At 36.4% G+C, this 18,875-nt stretch overlaps 1 protein-coding gene across 1 annotated transcript in view; it reads left to right on the forward strand.

Annotated features, from left to right (window-relative positions):
* Nucleotides 1-18,875, forward strand: part of LOC134527544 (lachesin-like) — a 384,121-nt gene that overhangs the window by 321,409 nt on the left and 43,837 nt on the right. Inside the window, exon 3 of the mRNA XM_063360312.1 lies at nt 12,754-12,964. Coding sequence (XP_063216382.1) covers nt 12,754-12,964 — 211 coding nt within the window. The remainder of the gene's footprint in view (nt 1-12,753; nt 12,965-18,875) is intronic.

Genomic DNA, 18,875 nt, shown 5'->3' on the forward strand with positions numbered 1-18,875 from the left:
TACTAACAATGAAAATCTCAGAAAACTATTATGGAATATTATCGTATCTACGAATTTGCTGAAAGTATTAGGTTGAGAATCATATATTTCGGTGACATTTTTTGACTGCACTAGTAATATATACGCGTATGAAAGCCGTACAGAAGAAGTAATTATTCCACAGTCAGACTTAGTAGTCTTCTGCTCTATGAAGACTATTTATACGGATAGTATGTTTTTGCCATCGAGGACTTTACTGAATACATCATCGTGCAGGAATTTCAAGAGTGATATTATGTGTTATTTATACATCGACAGACGTTTGGAATCTCTTGAGTCCAGAGGAATATATTATGCCCTTAAGGATGTCTTGCAACCAGGTGTGTTTGTAATGTCAAACGATATGTAAAAGTATATATGAATTTGTTAGTGCGAATTTTAATTAGCATCATTTGAATTATACTATTGCTAATTCTTTGCTTTTTTGTGATATCACGTGTACCCTTTAAATATTCACCTATTTTAATAAATATGTAGACTAATATCTAACATTTTTGTTTGTTCTGTAATCCTAATAGGCCAATAAACTGGATATATCTCGTATTGCTTACTCTGACTAGTCGTAAGTATATTGAAGAAATTATTCAATTTCTGACTTGGTTTAAGTTTTTCTTTTCGTTGTTTATGATTTGAATGTTATTATCATTAAAAGTTATTTTATTTGATTCATTTAGAGAATGTTAAGTTCTTAGTGTTTATCTTGATTAATTTATCGTCACAAATATCAATACTATCGTAACCAATTGTTTACTTTAGTAGAAATGTAAAATTTGTGTATAATTTTGTAGTTCCGAGGAAAATTATTTCAGAGCGTGATCAGTTTGTAATCACCTAGTTTTTTTTAAATGTTCAAGAATTGTAGTTTTGTCATATTAAAAGATTTTTGACATCAATTGATATTGTGTTAAATTTTACTCGTATTGGTTATCAGAATTGTTGTTGATTAAAAACATTTTCTTTAGTTAGTAAGCCTGGCACCCTCTAGCTGATGTTTAGTTTCGACGTAAAGGTTTTGTCTTCTTAATAAAAGACATTAAATAAAATACCACACTGCAATATAGTATTCTCCTTTTGCACTCTAAACTGAGACTTTTATATAACTAGCCCCTCGTAAAATGTTTGAAAATAATGAGTTATTAAGTAAATACATTGTGTTTCAATTACTTGCCTAGATTAAGTGCAGGAAATGTCATGGTGGACACTTTTCAAACCCCCTCTTCGTAAGTAGTGTTCACGCTCTTATGCATTCAATCACTCGTTATTTTCACCTTGATCACACAGGGCCGTTTTTAAAAGTTTCTTCCTGTACTTATTGTGTTTCCTAATGCAACAAAGATTGGTTTAAAATAAACGATTTTTTTTAAAAGAGAGCATTCAATTCAGTACATGTGACAGAAGTGAAACCTCTTTGGCAATTCAAATCTCGTCTTTTAAGTATACCGTAAGGGGTATAACGGCAAAGAGAGAAAAATAGAGAAAGAAGACAATTTTCTAAATAAACATCATTATTTCATGAATTAATGAAAATATTACTTACTTCAAATTAACTGCTCAGGAGATCATTTATTATTGACCAAACAATAATAATTATTAGTGAACAAAAAATATTACTCACTGTTTAAATAATTACATCATAAAATTTTACAATAGGTTTTTCAGGACCCCAACTATAGCATGAAAACAGTTCTAACTACAAATTATACACGTTTTAAAAAGTAAATCCACTTCGATTAGTTTTATTCTCAACCAAATTTATACTTTTAATAAGTATTTCTCAGCAAAACCATTCATACAATTTAATAACATGATAAAACAGCATATGTTATTTAGGCCTTACATATTTTTTTCAAGTATTTAAGAATCCTAAGTTTTTAATACCTATATTAGAAATTTGATTAAAATAGAAATAAAATTTTAAACATGAATCAACTAAATTATTACTCACTTCAAAAATAACAGCTCAGGATACCAATAACCAATGATAAAACAATATTGATTAATCAATAATAAATTTTACTCACTGTTTAAATACTTACATTCAGAAAATATGTTTAGTAAATATCAAAGCTAGGATTATTATAAAATATTAGTTGTTAATTTAATTTGATATTGTGTATATGTTAGATGTGATCGAGCATTCTTATAGACTTTTTTGTAGTTCGGCAAATATCTCCTTATCATTGAGTTGTAGTGCAACAGATTCTGCCAAAAGGCTACGACAAAAATATTCAATTGGCTGGTTGAAACGTTTAGAGACAGGATGTTTATATTCCAGATTGTTCTTTTTTCCATCGACGAACGTAATTTTGTGGATGCTTGGTAGCCATCATGTCTAAAGAATAAACATTCTTTGATCTGGTGATATGTGAAAGTATATCGCGTTTGTGGTCATCTCTAATAACCACAAGATGTGTGCTAACAGTAGATGTATAATTTTTTTTCCCAATATACAAACAGAAGAACCAATCAGGTTCTACATAAATATTAAATTAAAAATTTATTTAATGAAATTAAGTATTTAATGTAATGGAAAATTAAATTTTCTAATAAATTATGCTTCCATACTGCATCCATTTGAAACTATGTACATGCAAACTCATAATTTTGCTCGGTCCTAGATTTATTATTTACACGCTCCGTTTTTACTCAGAAACATCTTAAGGACCTGCCGAATTCACACAGTTGCGTCTGGCTTATGCGTCGGAGCTGACGGTGCAGATGCGGACATGGCATTTAATTGGTTCACGGGACCTATGACGTCAGCTGCTGATGGTACAGCCGCGAGGCGAGGTTCTGTCATACCAGAGCTGGCGAAATTAAACTCTCGAGTTGAGACAGCTTAGTCAGCACCATCTGCATCTGACGTCGTCTTTGCTATCAATTTGTTTAAATTGGTTTTAGTTAAGTTTCGTTGCGAAAAATCTGATATAATGTTAATCGTGTGTAAGCATTAAAATAACAGGTTTGGTCCAAATGCATTTTAACCCTCAATTACAATTTTAAAAGTGTTGAAATTCAATGAATATATATTTACATTCCTCTCCCTTTTGTTTAAAGCTCTCGATTAAAGCCACGGTCAAAATATATATAGAAACTAGCGGACCCAACCGACGTTGTTCTGTTCAAACGTTTTAAAATTGGAAAAATTACAGGAAATTTTCCTGAATCTAATCGCAGCGTCATCTGCCGGGTCGAACTGAAATTACTTTAATTACTATAAGATACTATAAATGTTTTAATGTTATAATTTATTTTGCAAACTTATATTTTTATTTTCAAAGAGACATCAATACGTCATAAGTTGCATTGAATAAAATGAGAACTAACAATTTAAAATTGTAGGTTAAGTTGATTGTTATTGAATGCACGTCTATACATAATTAAAAGTAATGAAAAATCGTGTTAAATTTTCACTTTGATACTGCACCTTACATATTTTGCACAATGTATATTTTTTTATTTCATTTTAATATGTAGAATAAAATAATAACTGACAATTTAAATTTGGAGGTAAAGTTGATTGGTATTGAATTCACGTGTATACATAATTAAAATCACGAAAAATCATGTAAAATACTCACTTCAATACTGCACCTCACAAATTTGCACCTATATTTTTAATTACACTTTAAAATGTTATTTCAATAAATAATAATATAATAATCTCAATAACCAATTCTATTTTAATTTTAATGTAATAACAACAATTCACAAAATCCATCCAAAGATTAAAAACAACACATAAATAAATACACAACACACACACATATATATACTGTAAACCTAAACCATTTAAAGATCAACAACAAGTTATAAATAAAAAATTAATTAAATAAACATTTTCCAGTGGACCAAATTGAGAATCTAAACCATCCTCGAATCCCCGTGAACTCACACAAAAAATTTCATCAAAATCGGTCCAGCCGTCTAGGAGTTCAGTGACATACACACGCACACAAGAAATATATATATATATATAAAGATATACCGTGCTGCCATCTATGAATGAGCATTTGAACCAGGTGCATCAGACAAGTGAATGGATGTACCTCGTTGCTGCAAGAAATCCATCAGACAGCGTGGTAGTACTACACGGTCAGACAGATTAGACAGATGCGACTGCGCGAATGCGGCAGGGCCTCAAATGTGAACTACAGAATTAGTTTACTTTCAAGGAAATGCATTTATTTCTAATTTTTAATCATTTGAAAAATATAAAGCTTAACCTGATCTTGATTGTGTGGTGCAATGTTAATTGATGATTGTAGATTCGATTCCCACTTTTTTTGTAACGTTTATTTATTATTTAAGGTAGGCCAATGAGATCGTCATCCCCAAAAAGATCACAGTATTTTTTTAACATGCTAACGATAGAAATAAATTTAAAATTATCAACCGACATTTAAATTTTTAATTTTAATAATTTCTGATAGTCTACCGTCTTTCTGTGTTATTTTTTTGCCAACCTGATATATACACATATACATAAAATGTTATATAACTATTAGTTGGCAAGCGTAATAATTTATGTTGGCAGTCGGGTTGAAATTCCGCACGACACTTAGCGTAGCACATAATTTAACAAACTCACAAAAAAAAGAGCTAATAAATTTCATCTCGCTCTTGCAGATACCAACATAAATTTGTCTCCGAGAAATACAGCCATTTTTAATTTAAAATTTAAAGTTTTATTTAATTTGTTGTTATTTTTCAACCAATCAGTTTGGGGAAAAAATAGCCGAAGTTTGTAATTTTTGACGAAAACAATGCCCTACTTGTTTTTACGTGTATGTATTTAACTGTAAAATACGAGACTGAGATAGTTTTTGGTTGCATCAATTTTTAGAAAATTACAACTTACAAACACATAACTTAGAATCATACAAAGTATAACTTTCTACGTTATGCCTGTTCTAAGATATGTGGTTCTAATAAGTGATTGTTAAATGTTATGTTTTTCAGAATAACGTGTTTATAAGTTATGAGATTCTATGTTGTGATAGTTCTAAGTTTTAAATTACGAAGTTTCTAAGTGGTGTGTTTTGGCGTTTTGTGCTTCTAAGTTATGATCGTTCTAACTTATGACAGTTCTGTGTAACGTGGATATTTTTGAAATTTATAAGTTATGACGGTTCTAAGTTGTGTGTTTATAAGTTATGGGTGGATCCCTATAAATATATTTTAAACCTCGGTTTGGATCGACGGGAGTTGAGTGGTCGGATATTTTGGGTCTCAAAAATCGGGCCCTATTCCTGGGTTGGTTTGAACTCACAATTTTTGCCATGGGAAAGAGTGGCTGACGTTTCCTTGAGTATATGGGTTTCCTCATGGTGATCCTTTGAACTCCGTCAATGCTCCATTACTACTCATCGTCTTTTACAGACCCAATATCACAGAGACTTCAAACCCTTGTTACATCTCTTGGTAAAACCTCATTATTTAAAAAAGCATTAAAATTTTACTTTAAAATTAATTTTACAGCAAAATGTTGTGCTAATGCATATACATCGACATCGTGTTTGATAGACGCAATTTCTAGCATGAGATAAGCCCAAGGTTGAACGAGTTCTGGTGTTTTAGATACTTTAAATTTTAGGTTAAATACTGACAGCATCTTTCTCTATATATGAACAAATGGACTATGCTTAACTCTTCAACACACAACACGACTCTAGTTTATGTGGGAAATTTAAATTAATCTCTGAGGAAGAATGTGTCTATCAAGGCGGTATGTGTAGATCGTCCAATGCCTTTTAGGTCTCGTTGCGGTGACTGAAAATGTTGAACTGAGGAAAAATGTTGTTCAATACAAACAACTGCATTATATGTAGCCTATGAATTAATCCAGTATATGAACCAACTCTGTTACAAATTTTATTGATACCCGTTTCGGTACTTAAGATGTGGCTGAGAAAAAAATCATAACATTGTAACTAAGCTCTTAGTAAGATGAATTTATATTCTAAAATGGCACGCAGAAAGATATTTATAACATATTTCATATGGGCCGGAAAAAAATCTTAGAGAAATATTGCACATGAAAGTAGAATTGTTTGAGAATTTTTAAGGATTGCTAAACACAGAACATGTTTAACTTAACTCTTAATTCAAATACATTTTGTTTTAAATCAGAGAAATATTCCCGAAAGCCATAAAAAATTACCTACGAAAATTAATGAAACCGTAATTTATTACCTCAGAGCTGAAAAGTTACTGACAGAAATTCTGATTATTAAATATTTACATTGATGAACCCAATCATAAATCACTGATTAGGTACACATTCCAGTGATAACTACTTAACACTTAGTTTGCAATGAAATTATCTTTTGGTATAATTTCGCTTTTGTAGCGCTCTCATAGTAAATATATGTATTTTATGCAACGTTTACAAAGCCAAAGATTAAACGAAAAGTGATATAAAGACGCATTTTAATTTCAACATCGTTTAGGATTTACAGTATTTTTTTTTCATTTAATACTAAAAGTTTGGCTTCGTTTAAGGATTTCGTATAATTAAATTGAATGCCTGACACTGCCTGCTACCAAAAAAATTCATCCTTAAAAGTCATTGCCGTTTAGTATTGAAATAGTTTTCTGAAATTATCATAACTGTAACAATACAACCAATATTTACAAAGTTATGGTCTTCGATAATCTTCTCAGGAGGGCAAATTTTAAATATCAAACGATAAAAAAAAATGTTAGCTAGTCTTTCAGTAGGCCTACTCGCCAGTGATGTGTTAACATCAAAACTCGGTAGCGAGAAAATTTAAGTGTTATTATGTTGCAAATTCACTTATAACATAAAACTCAGAAACGATATTTAAGTAGAATTCATTATCATAATGCCAAGCGTGATACACATACGCAAAATGAGTTTTCAACTTCATTTCTGGACACGAATAACACGTTTATTTCCGCCCCTTGCCGCTAGAATACGCTGCGGAGCAGCAACGTCAACCGTTGAATCATTCCATTTGCACACCGAAAAGTGAAAATATATAGTGAAACGGTCCCGATAAAAGCGATAAGACTCGGGAGAAAAAAAATACTATAGCTCGGCTTCGGGCATGATTTTCGACAAGAAATTCGATTAAAACTAATTAAGCAGTCAACGCTGTAAAGACTCCTTTTGGTTTGTGAACTTTGGTTAGCGAAATTCTCCACAGATGTCAGCACCGTTGTTACACATTTCCGTTCCATTCAGGAAATTACTCGTACCAATTACTCCTGCTGTACCAAGTAGCCCTAAGTTGAATTACAGTTACTGTGTCTTTTCCCTTCAATAGTTAACTTGCGCCTTGTTCCTCGCTGCGTTTATCGAGAGTTTATTTATTTCCCAGCTTCCCCCCCCCCCTCCCTTCTGAAAACAGCGCCGGCAAGAACGCGAGGCGCGTGCGCGAAGTTTACGCCGCTCGCTGCTGTCGCGCGGTGCATTATTGAGCAGCGAAAGGTAACCAGGACGTTACTTGCTTGCCGCTCGGGGGAGGAGTGTGAATAAGTGAAGCGCTCTCCGGCCTGGATCTCTGTTTCCCGGGGCCGCGGGAAAGCACCCGAGCTCGCAGCCAGGTGACTGCGGCGCGTGACTGCGTGACCTTGGAGCTCGCTGCGCACCCGGCATAGGGCGTTCCCTCCCGGCGAAGAGCTGGCGCAGAGGTGACGAAAAAGAGCGCTGCTACTATTCGAAATGTGGCCGAAGTGAGGTTATATCTCCGGCAATCGCAACCACACCCTTCCCCCCACCACCGTCATATCGAGAAAAAAAATGAAAGAGAAAAATAAAATAAAAACGAAATATACCTCAGATTGTACCTAACTCTTAAAGTCAGTTATAAAATATGTAGCCTATACCAACTGGAAAAATTTCGCTGTTTCAAGTACTTCTAGGATAGACTCCACAATCCTCTTGCTACTCGGGCAAATACTCGTAAGACCTTTTAACTGGGTTGCTTGTGGTTCTGTTATTCTTTCGCTGAGGGTTTTGTCGTTTTACTGGATCGCAATCATTATAATAAACTGCGGTCAAATCACAGAAGCAGCGTGAAGGTTAAACGAACAAGTTTGGTGTCTTAGCGTGTCGCGAAATGAATTGTTCCTGTATCTAGTGAAACCTTATCGTTTGTAAAAAAATTTTAATAAACTAGCTTATTCTTGAAAAACCATGTTCAGTCGTTGTTTTGATAATGACTTTACAAGACGTCAGAAAAGGGCTTTTAATGATCAAAATTTTGACTCCTTAATTATGTGGGAGGTATCCCATACCACCTGAAACCCTTTCTTCAAACCGCCCTTTACAACATTCGAACCCACGACCACCCCGCTCCGAACAGTCCAGGTAATGTCCGAGTGGAGGGTCCCAGGCAGTTCGGCACACCAGGCGCGTCAGACTGATCGACCGGGGAATGGCGAGTTCCATTCGTGGAGTCTCGCGGCCGGGTGGACCATCTCCTGAACCCGTGTCTCATGGGAGATCGTGCCACGTGTTTTCGTAAAGGTCTCCAGGTATTCGTGTAGATGGGATTGCTTAGTAACCATGTTTGCTACGAACTGTGATGATAAATGTTGAAAAATATACCTACGTAATAAAAATCTTAACACTGGCAGAAAAAAAGCGCTCAGCCTAAACCGGTGTACCTAGAGATTTAAAATTTAGAATAAATATTCCTTGAGTACCCTAGGGGTACACTAAGGAGGGATTTCTTGAAATTCCTTTCCTAAAGGGGTGAAAATAGTGAAACATTTTGTATAGAGTGAAATACCACTCACTCATTCATCACCAATTCTCCGGAATTGTAAGACCTACAACACAACTGAAATCAGTCCCACCAGCTCCCAAGTGGGGTTGCAGAGGCGTTAGAGATCAAAATTTCCCGTCTTTCATGTATATGTCCTACAGACTTGACCTGATATGTATAGCCCAGGCAGCGCCGGAAAATTCGGCTAGTCCTTGTATAAAGCTGTATTCACCTACCACTCTCGTGCATACAGCCTGCAAGTTCTTTAGAGAATGGATTTCGTAAACCATATTTCAGAATATTTATTGATATCAGGAGCAAAATTTTATTTTGTCTTCAGTGTTAATTCTCCATTAATGAATATAATTGACCAGTGCAATAAATTTTTTTTTTTAAAACTCTGGTTTTATTGTATTTTTATAAACAATATTTACCGTTCTGTCATAAAGAACATATAAATCAAAACGAATTCTAGTCTTACTATCAAAGGAGATGTCAAATTGTTTCTCTGTGGATCCCTTCTTGGTTTATTTGATTGCTCAGTGGTTTTCTTAGTTCTGATTATTGACTTAAGTTTATGCCTACTTCTCATCAGGGCTTTGTACACACTCTTTAATTTGTTAATAATGGGGTTTACTTTAACGTTCAGCTTATTAATAATGTAATTTTACCCCTTTTTTCATTTTTTTTATAAAGGTGTCATCATTCACTGAGTACTCGTGTACCCGTAAGTGTTTAAGTACTCCAGGCCTAATTTATACTGCGATGCCAACTGAAACATCCGTGGCACGCGGGTTGGTGCTTCGACCGAGTCTGGAGGTCATCTATCACCGTCGGGCTTCCGACGACGTGGCCAGAAGTCCGCCTTTTTTTTTCCCACCAGCAGCTAGCGAAGACTAGAGAGCTCTCGGCCGTTTCGGCCGTTGGACAGTCGGAGAGAATCAGAGAGAAGCACAGCGAGGGACAACAGGAGAAGGTGACGTCACACCAGCGAAGCTTCACCGCCTACGCTGCCAAGCTGCCGTCCGGAAGCGAGCCATGCATTTCTTATGAACGCACTTGACCCTGGACTTAACTTGTCGTCAAGTAACTGTAGGGACGACTTGTGTAAGTTGAGGTTGAAGAGTACTTTCAACAGCCTAGTGGTAATTGAGCCTCGGTCTTCGGTAATTCAGTTTTGAGTGTTCAAGAGAGCGGGCGAAAGAACGGAGTGTGTAGCGGGGGGCAGCTAATACATAGTGTACGAGTAGTGGCAGTAGCGAAGACAGCAGAGGTCCGAGTACACCCTCGCTAAAACTGATATTGATATTTGCCTGCGGCGTTGGGAATATTTCCCCGGTTGAAGTAGTTAACACTCGTGGGGTGCTATTCGATTTACTCCTGACTACTGCAGACAAGACGAGAAGCAAAGGAAATAAATAAATCGTTCTGTGATCAAGAGAGAGTGAACTCCGCAAACGGCGTGCTGCTGAAAGTGTCGGCTGTGAATCGTCTTTGTACCCGACCAAGAGGTTGCAGCGAACGTTACCGTGTTATCTTTGAAAGATTCGTGCAATGGGAGTGCATGACTTGATGTAGGATTTTGGACATACGCTATTGCTATGCTCATGTAGGTATGTCTGTAGAAGAAAACTACAAAAAACAAATGACAAAAGAACACAAATTAAGCAAAAAATTGCTGTTGTCAGGATATAAACACCACACAATACTCCACAATAGGAATATGGTCATCAAACAAAGAAAATCAAAGAAAAATGGACTAACAAAGCGAAAAAAAACCACAAATGATGTCAGCACAAAAATATTGAACAAAAAAAATCAGCACAACAACGATACCGTGGCGCCGCAACTCTGCGCTGGAGGACGCCTCCACCAGGGGCGTTGAGCGAGCAGTCACTAGGCGCCTGTGCAAGTCCTGGAGTGTCTCTGGGGCCGTGGTCTGTTCGCTGCCCTCTGGACGTCGCCTTGTTCGTTGGAGACCCGAGCGAGTTGAACGAGCGAGTCGGGGTTCGAGGAGCGAGTTCTGGGCGGGCGATAAGGGCGAGCGCAGACTGCCGCTTTCAACCGCGAGGGGGGGGGGGGGGGATTATTTCCAGAACTGCTTAAGCTCAATTGCTTTAAGACTCGTACACCAAAAGCATGGTCCCTGCCTAGCAACCAGCTTTTATAAGATGATAATATTTTCTCCGCAATTCGTCGAATGCTTTGTAAACTTTGAAAACTATTTAAAATAATATTGGATGTGCATTTTGTCTTACGTTTTCAATTTTTGATGGTACCAATTGTATATACAAGTCTTTTTATATTTTCAATTTATTATTAGCTGCAGCATTGGGAGTTTATCGTTGAATCCGCTTTGTTGTTTCATGCTAAGTTGGCAGTAATAATAGGTATAAGTTATTAATTTTAGAGTTTTTTGCCAATATAAAATTCTTAAATTCGTTGAGACGCTTTAGCTTCAAGCCTTGATATTTGCCCTTGGCCTTAAATCTTTTTTGTAATAGGTGCACAGCCACTTAATAGTCTTGTATGTAAATATAGCTTGGTTTTAACAGTGTGACTTGCTGCCTTGCGAAACACCAGTAGTTTGGAGTCACACCACAGAATATGTATTATGTTAGCCTGTGTTAAGACACTTGGTTAATGATATATAATTGTAAACAAAATAATTAGCCACTATAAAACCATCATTTAATTTTCCTACTCCCGATCTGTTATTCTACTTTGCACATTCTGCTAACTTGCCAAACAATTACATTTAATAAGCTTTTTATACCTGCTGTTCCTTTCGCCTTTCCCTTATTTTACTTTCCTGAAATTCTCATTTTTCCTCAGCAGAAGTTCCAATTTCTAAATAACTTCCTCTACTTCCTGTGTTATTAACTGCTGGCAACTACCAAAATGGGTAATCTAATCCAACCTAACCATAATCCAAACAAATTAAAGAACCTAAATCAATCTTGTATCCTAACCGAACTAAAACTAAGTGTATTAAAGAGGATCAGGGTTAGGGAGGTACCTAGGTAAGTCTCAGGCCGGAGCCTATACGCCTAGTCATGCTCGGGTTAGCAATGCAGTGAGAGGGTCGCATGCATCGTGTGCTTTGTGCGGGGATTGGCCAGCCGTGGCAGAAATTGATGCCATGACTTACTCCCCTTACTCTTAATTCTAGACTATAACTACTAGATAAGTTGGCCCAGGTGAAACCTGCATACACACAGGGAAAATCCTGGGTACTCTCATACGGTGTGCAAATTTGCATGCATTAAATGTAGGAAAATACAGGAGACAGAGGACGGTCTGGATGAATAGTTAATACAGATAGAAGAGAGTCTGCCATGCAGGGGTTGGGAGCTTGGACTCGTGGTCTGATTTATATTTTGTCCAGTTCTGGGTTTTGTAACCAGGGGCGCGAGTGCCCCTGGTGGTGAGTGGATATTTTTAATTTTTTTTTTTTTTTTTAGGTGCTGGGGGATTAGCCACACCGAACATTACCGAATATAACCTAACATTTACTAATCAAACCGAGTCCAGGTGAACACACCCTAACCAAACCAGACCTAACTGAACCTGAACCGGTCCTATCCGAACTTAACCCGAACCTAACCAGATATAGCTGAACTTAACCGAACCTAAACGAACTTATCCGAACCTAAACAAACTTATACGAACGTAAACGAACTTATCCAAACCTAAACGAACTTATCCGAACCTATCCGAACTTACCCAAACCTAACTAGACCTAGCCGAACTTAACCGAACCTAAACGAACTTATCCGAACCTAAACGAACTCATCCGAACCTATCCGAACTTACCCGAACCTAACCAGACCTAGCCGGACTTATCCGAACCTAACCGAACGTGGCCGAACAGAACCTTCCGAACCTATTCAGATCTGACCTGTGAAGGGAGAGGTGGGTGGGAGGGTGTGCAGGTGTCCAACGGGGCTGAGCCCGCCGCCTCGTGTGCCCGCAGGTGTCGTGGATCCGGCGGCGCGACGCGCACATCCTCACGGTGGACCGCTACACGTTCATCGCCGACGAGCGCTTCCAGGCGTTCCTCGTCGAGGCGACCGACACGTGGACGCTGCAGATCAAGTACGTGCAGGCGCGTGACGCCGGCCAGTACGAGTGCCAGGTCAGCACCGAGCCCAAGATGAGCCACTTCATCACGCTCAACGTCGTCGGTGAGTCCTGAGTCCGCCCTCTCCTTGCGAGTTCTCTCAGTGCTCACGATTAATGTGCAACACATAACCTCGGTAACAATGAGATTCAGTAGCGGATTCAGAGGGGAGGGGGGGGGGTAAGGGGCTCAAGCCCCCTCCAAAAGCATCTGGGTCCACCATTATTTTAGTGTTTGCCTTGATAAAGCCTAGCCTCAGCTGGGTCAAGCCCCTCCCAAACCAAAATCCTAGATCCGCCACTGATGAAATTCATATATTCTCATGTCACATATAAACTTATAATACCAAAATCGGACACGAAATTCGGCTTAGAATTCTTTACAATAATGCCGAGTTCATAATAAGCAAATTGTGCAATCAAATACATTATTTCTGGACGTGAATCACAAGTTGTTTCTGCAACCGCCGCTAGAATTCTCTGCCGGAGCAACTACGTCGACTATCGAATCATTCCATTTGCAGACTTAAACTTTAGGTATAATGAAACGTTTCCGATAGAAAATAAAAATACTTGAAAAAAAAATACTAAACCCAGGTTTTGTACCTGTTTTTCGACAAGGAATTTTGTTCAATTACTTCCTATTTTATTCAAATACATTTAAATGTTAATATTATAAAGTTTCCCTTTCACTATGCGAACTTTGGTCCGCGCTATCCGCCACAGATTGCACCGCCGTGGTTACACATTTCCGTTCCAAGCGATTTCCATTTCATTCACGAAATTACTCCTACCAAATACCGCATACCGAGAGATAATATGTTCCACATCAAAAATACAGTCTTGTGGACGCAATGAACTTGTTTTGTAAACCTCTACCATGGCAAATACCATATTGTGCTGTTTACCAAAGAACTTTACTAGAAGTGTTTTTTTTTTCATTACTTACAAATATTTCTCTAAACTTAACAAAATATTTTTTACCTAAAAATTACTTTCCTTTTTGTGATACAGATATAAATCTGAACTTCATTTGGGTCACGTTTATTTAAAACGCCTTTTTTACTAAACTCAAAATCTTCATCCATACATTTTAGTGTACCTATGTACTCCTCTTCCTTTCTTATGAATATTATTCTTTCAATCTGTCTGATGACTTTTGCTGGTTGCCCAAACTCTTGAAACTGTGAAACACTTAAATCATACACTGCGGAAAATTTCGGGCAAAAAAAAAGTGTTTGTGCTTGGTCCAACATACATATAGAAGAGTTGACTGAAGCAAAAATTACTTAAAAATTAGCTTTTGGTGGCATGTTAAATCTACACCGTCTATTCAAACGAGTATTTTTTTTGTCTGTGAAAGATCGAATAAGTCCTTTATAAAATTTAGTTTTGCTATAATACTATTATTTTGCATTAAAAACATTTTATCAACATCCACAAACGAGTTTTTTTATATCGTAATGTAATAATTGTTCTTTTTTTTGTGTATTTGTCACTGCGATCAAGGATGTGGTATATTCTGCTTGATAATATAGCTAACTTCAGTGACATATAAATACTAATTACCTACTCTATAATAATTATTTAAGCAAAGAGCTGAAGTTCCTATTATTTTAGAAACTTTGCGATGTAAATGCAAAAGCACCACTGTTTGTATTAGTGAGTGACAATATTTTTGTTGTTGTAAGAGCGAAACGAAACCTTTTTGCTTCAAAAAATACTATACATCTTTCTTTCTGAAAATAAAATATATGACAAATTTTTTAACGTCGATGTTTAGTATTCTGTATAATTACTTTTCCAATGGTACACTAAAAAAAGGTTTTAATGGTGAAAATATTTTAAAAACATATTTTTTTCTTCTTAACATGAATATAATCGTGGTCGTTTTGTAGTTGTGAGAAGGAAACGCAAAGCAAACACGTTTAGTTATTTAAAGAGAAAGGGTTGCTTGTTTTCCTATGGCGAAACGTGGCATTCCGCAAGGGAAAGGGAGAGAGAGAGAGAGAGACAGAAGGGCCCTTTGTCGCGTTATGAAAGTCGCGCCGACAAAACGGAGACCCCACAGCAGTTTGTGTATTCGCATGTGTGTCTCCCCCCCCCCTTCCGCAAAAGGGCTGCCATCACGTACGCCAGTAATGTCTGGCGGCATTAGACCCTTTCAGCTGCCGGCGACAACAGCGTGAACAAGGCCATCAAGGAGAGGGTAGCAGAGCGGGGTTGGGCGAGACCCCACCCTCGTAACTCGCCCTCAGAGGGCTGCTTTGGTGTCGCAGCGGCAAGTCTAAACTCTTCCCCCTCCCACCCTTCTCGAACCCCTTACCAACCTTCTCTTCATTCCGCCGATCCCTCCCGACCGCCGCGGATGTTGCAGTCGGCCATGACCTCTCACGACAACTCATCGAGTCCCGACGCGAGAAACGCCCTCACAGGCTGCAATCAAAAGTTAAATCACTGATTAGCGAAATGCATAGGAGATCCAGGTGGTGGGTCCTACCAGATTAAAGTGACCGCACCGACTCGAATCACCGCCGAAGATCAATTAGTGAAACAGCTCTCGCTGATGGATAAATATATAACCTGCAACTGTTGTGAAACAGAGCTAAACAAATTAATTAATTTTTTTTTAATTTACTGACAAATGTGCCAAATTCTTGGTAATGGTGTATTTACGAAACGAGAGATGATTTGGCGACAACACATAACATTTCATAGAGATAAACTACTGTTTATTTGTATTTTACATTTTAGAGTAACCACATCGAAGTTCAAATTTATGAATTTACAAATCATATACAATTTTATGATTGAATTTTCGGCATCCCTTAAAAAAATCAATAACTTTGTTCTTAGCTCCTATCTGACGAACAATTGTATATGATTCTTTAAATGGAGCACACGCAGAATTTAATTTTGTTCGGTGTAAGCATGGGGGGAGGGGGGAGAATAATACCACTTTGTCTGCTGTTTTCTCTCAAATTATTTCATTTTGTTGGTGGGAATGATAGATTCTTCAGGATTTTGGAGAGCAAATATTTCCCCATCTACCTTTCAGTACGCGAGCGATAGATTACTAACTCCAAGTACTGAGAGTATTTCTTTTATCGTTGTTTGTTTATTACAGCTAACTTATTTGCTTATTTTTAAGGACTACATTTTATCTCCAATGTATGCACTAAGCTCTCAGTGGAGAAATTGATTTTGTACGAGAAAATAAATGAAAAATTCTAAAGAAGCATTTTTGCCCATGTAAGGAAACCCTAAACACGCTCTCCAAGTTGGGAGTTTACTCAAGATAAGGATGTAATTATTTTGCAAGTTAAATAAACGTCCTAAATTTGTGTTGCTTACATTTAATTTATAAACTTTTAGGTTTAGAAAGTTTCAGAACATTGAAATGACCTACTCAACTTCTTTTACAACAATTACGCTGCTGCAAATAAGATTTTTTTCCTTCAACAATGCTTTGAGTTGAAGGTACTCGAAAGGGCAGATCCTGAAATTTTCTAAAGTAAAATTTATTATAGTTTAAAAAATTACTAATAACCTTCATATCCGTAAATTATATGTTTGTTATTGCACCGGTTAACATTTCGTAATATACAGAGTAGCGAAATTACTATGTAAGTACAAGCTTGATACACAATATTTGTCAGGCTGCTATCTTACCTCACATAAAATATATTATCACTACCGGCCATTCCTACTATACCAATGACAAATACGTACAACCAGTGAAATTATTTTACCGCAATATACTGATCGAAGATGTTTATCAAATTTTTTACGAGTGTAGCTCTTAAATTAAACATTTTTTCTATAAAATTAAGGAATAAAATACAACGACTAGCGACCTTTGTAGTACATGTTTCGTAGCGTAGGACTACAGTATTTCACTTTGCAGAAAATGTTGATTAATGAAAGCTTTAAATCATCTAACACTTACTTTTTTCTTATTAATGATGATACAAATTATGTCGCCATAAAAAATTGTTAGTTAAATTTTTATAATGATAATGAAGTATTTTAGTGTGTGTAAGTAGCTAGTTATTTGCATTGTTTGGTATTAAGTTAAGTTTTAAAAGTTCTGTTTAATCATCAATACATTTTATTGTATGATTTAATTCACTGTTGGGTTTATCAATTTTATTAAATTGGTTAGTGTTTTGTAATTTATTTCATCTTAAATATTAAACTTTTCTTTCCCAGTGTTTTTCAGTAATAAATAATTCCAGACTCTATGGACTAACATTGAAAAACTAGTATTTTAAAATAAATGTTATCATTTTTTTTATTTCAGTAATTTTAATGTGAGATTTTTAATAATAGCAGTATAGAGTGTTTATTAAACCAAGGAATATTTTTTTTAGGTGAAGTGATTGTATTTATTAGTCAAATTATTAATTATATTTTCGAGAAAATAGGATAGTGAAAAAAGTATCGCATGTAAACTTCAATTTTTTGTGTAATAATACGAGTATTAGCATAAAATTGTTCAAACTTGTAAAGAAATTTGTACTTTTATTAGGATTAATTAAAATAAAATTTTCCATATTTTAAAAAAAAATTGAAGCATTTTAAAAATTAAATATAAAAAACTTGCAAAAAAAATACCTGCTAAAACTCCACAGTAGTGCCAAATTATAAAATTAATATTCTGTTTGCGAGAGTCATTACAAAGACATTTTTTTTCGACGCCATTCAGTTCAGTGACATGACATTTTTAAACTGAGAATTTTTTTTTTTAATTTTTTTTCCGTGTAGATTATTAAGCTCATAACTTAAACTGACTACGCAGGCTTCTTACAAAATATGTATTCGTGAATTTTCGCGCACAAATCGCTTGTAGGTGAGGCATTAAATTACAGGTTTGTCCGAGCGACGTTATTGTAAGGCATCAGGTCGTCAAAAAAAAAAATTGGAAAAAAAAAAGGCGGTGACACTGAAGAATGAATGCACGGAGATGCCTCGGCTTTGTAAAGGAGGGAAAAATGTTTTGTCAGGAACACCGTTCGGTGTCTTCCATCATCGAGCACTTGCCGTTGTGTCTCGGGTGTCGGGCGGCGCGCCAGCTGTTGTTTTCGGACGGAGTCGGGATGACAGACAGTTCCATTCAACCGACCACAAAGCCAGCCAGGGTCTCTGCTTGCAAGCAATTAGTTACCACGAATTGTTTGCTTTGCGATTTAAAAAAAAAAAAAAAAGGAACGCCTCTCACTTCAGCAGCACCGAAAGTAAAGTCGAGTTCTGAACCAACTCAATTATAAGGGGATATAGTGATGAATAGAGACCTGCAAAATTCGCGGTTTCGATGGCCTTCAGGATGGACTGCAGCATACCCCTGTACACTCGGGTAAATAACGCAAGTTCATTGGCTGCCGACTTGTAAGTCGTCTCAGCTGGTTTGTCTGTGATTCGATCCTTCTTTGGTTGAGGGTTTATAACTGGTTGAGATTCGTCCAGATGAACAGTAAGCCAATAGAAAAATTATCTAAAGGTATATGTGCTTGAATTCTAGCCTATCACCGAATGAATCCGCGAATTTTTCAGGTCTCTAGTGATGAAAAATAAAACGCATGGGTGCGTGCAAGGAGTATAGAAGTTAACTGAGATTTCATGTGCAGGTTAAACACAATTCCTTTCTTTTCCCTCTGAAATCGGTCACTAACGATTCTAACACTTTCACTATACATCATTAATCTAGGAAATTTATTTTTGTCCCGGATTATATCACATTCAGAGATATTTACCGAAATCTTCGGGTTCATAATCTAGGTCTCTTTAATAGATATATACGTTTTAATAAAATATCGTCGAAATTATATAATTGTGTGTTGATATTCATGACAAAAAATTAGGGATTTGCATAATTTTTTATTAGAGATGGAAGGTGGTGTTCGTTGAAGTTCTAAATTAAATTTAACCCAATTGTTTCACAATACATAAACATCTTTTACTCAGAAAATCGCATAG

Source organism: Bacillus rossius, chromosome 1 (assembly GCF_032445375.1).
Source record: "Bacillus rossius redtenbacheri isolate Brsri chromosome 1, Brsri_v3, whole genome shotgun sequence".
In the NCBI taxonomy this organism is placed as follows: domain Eukaryota; kingdom Metazoa; phylum Arthropoda; class Insecta; order Phasmatodea; family Bacillidae; genus Bacillus; species Bacillus rossius.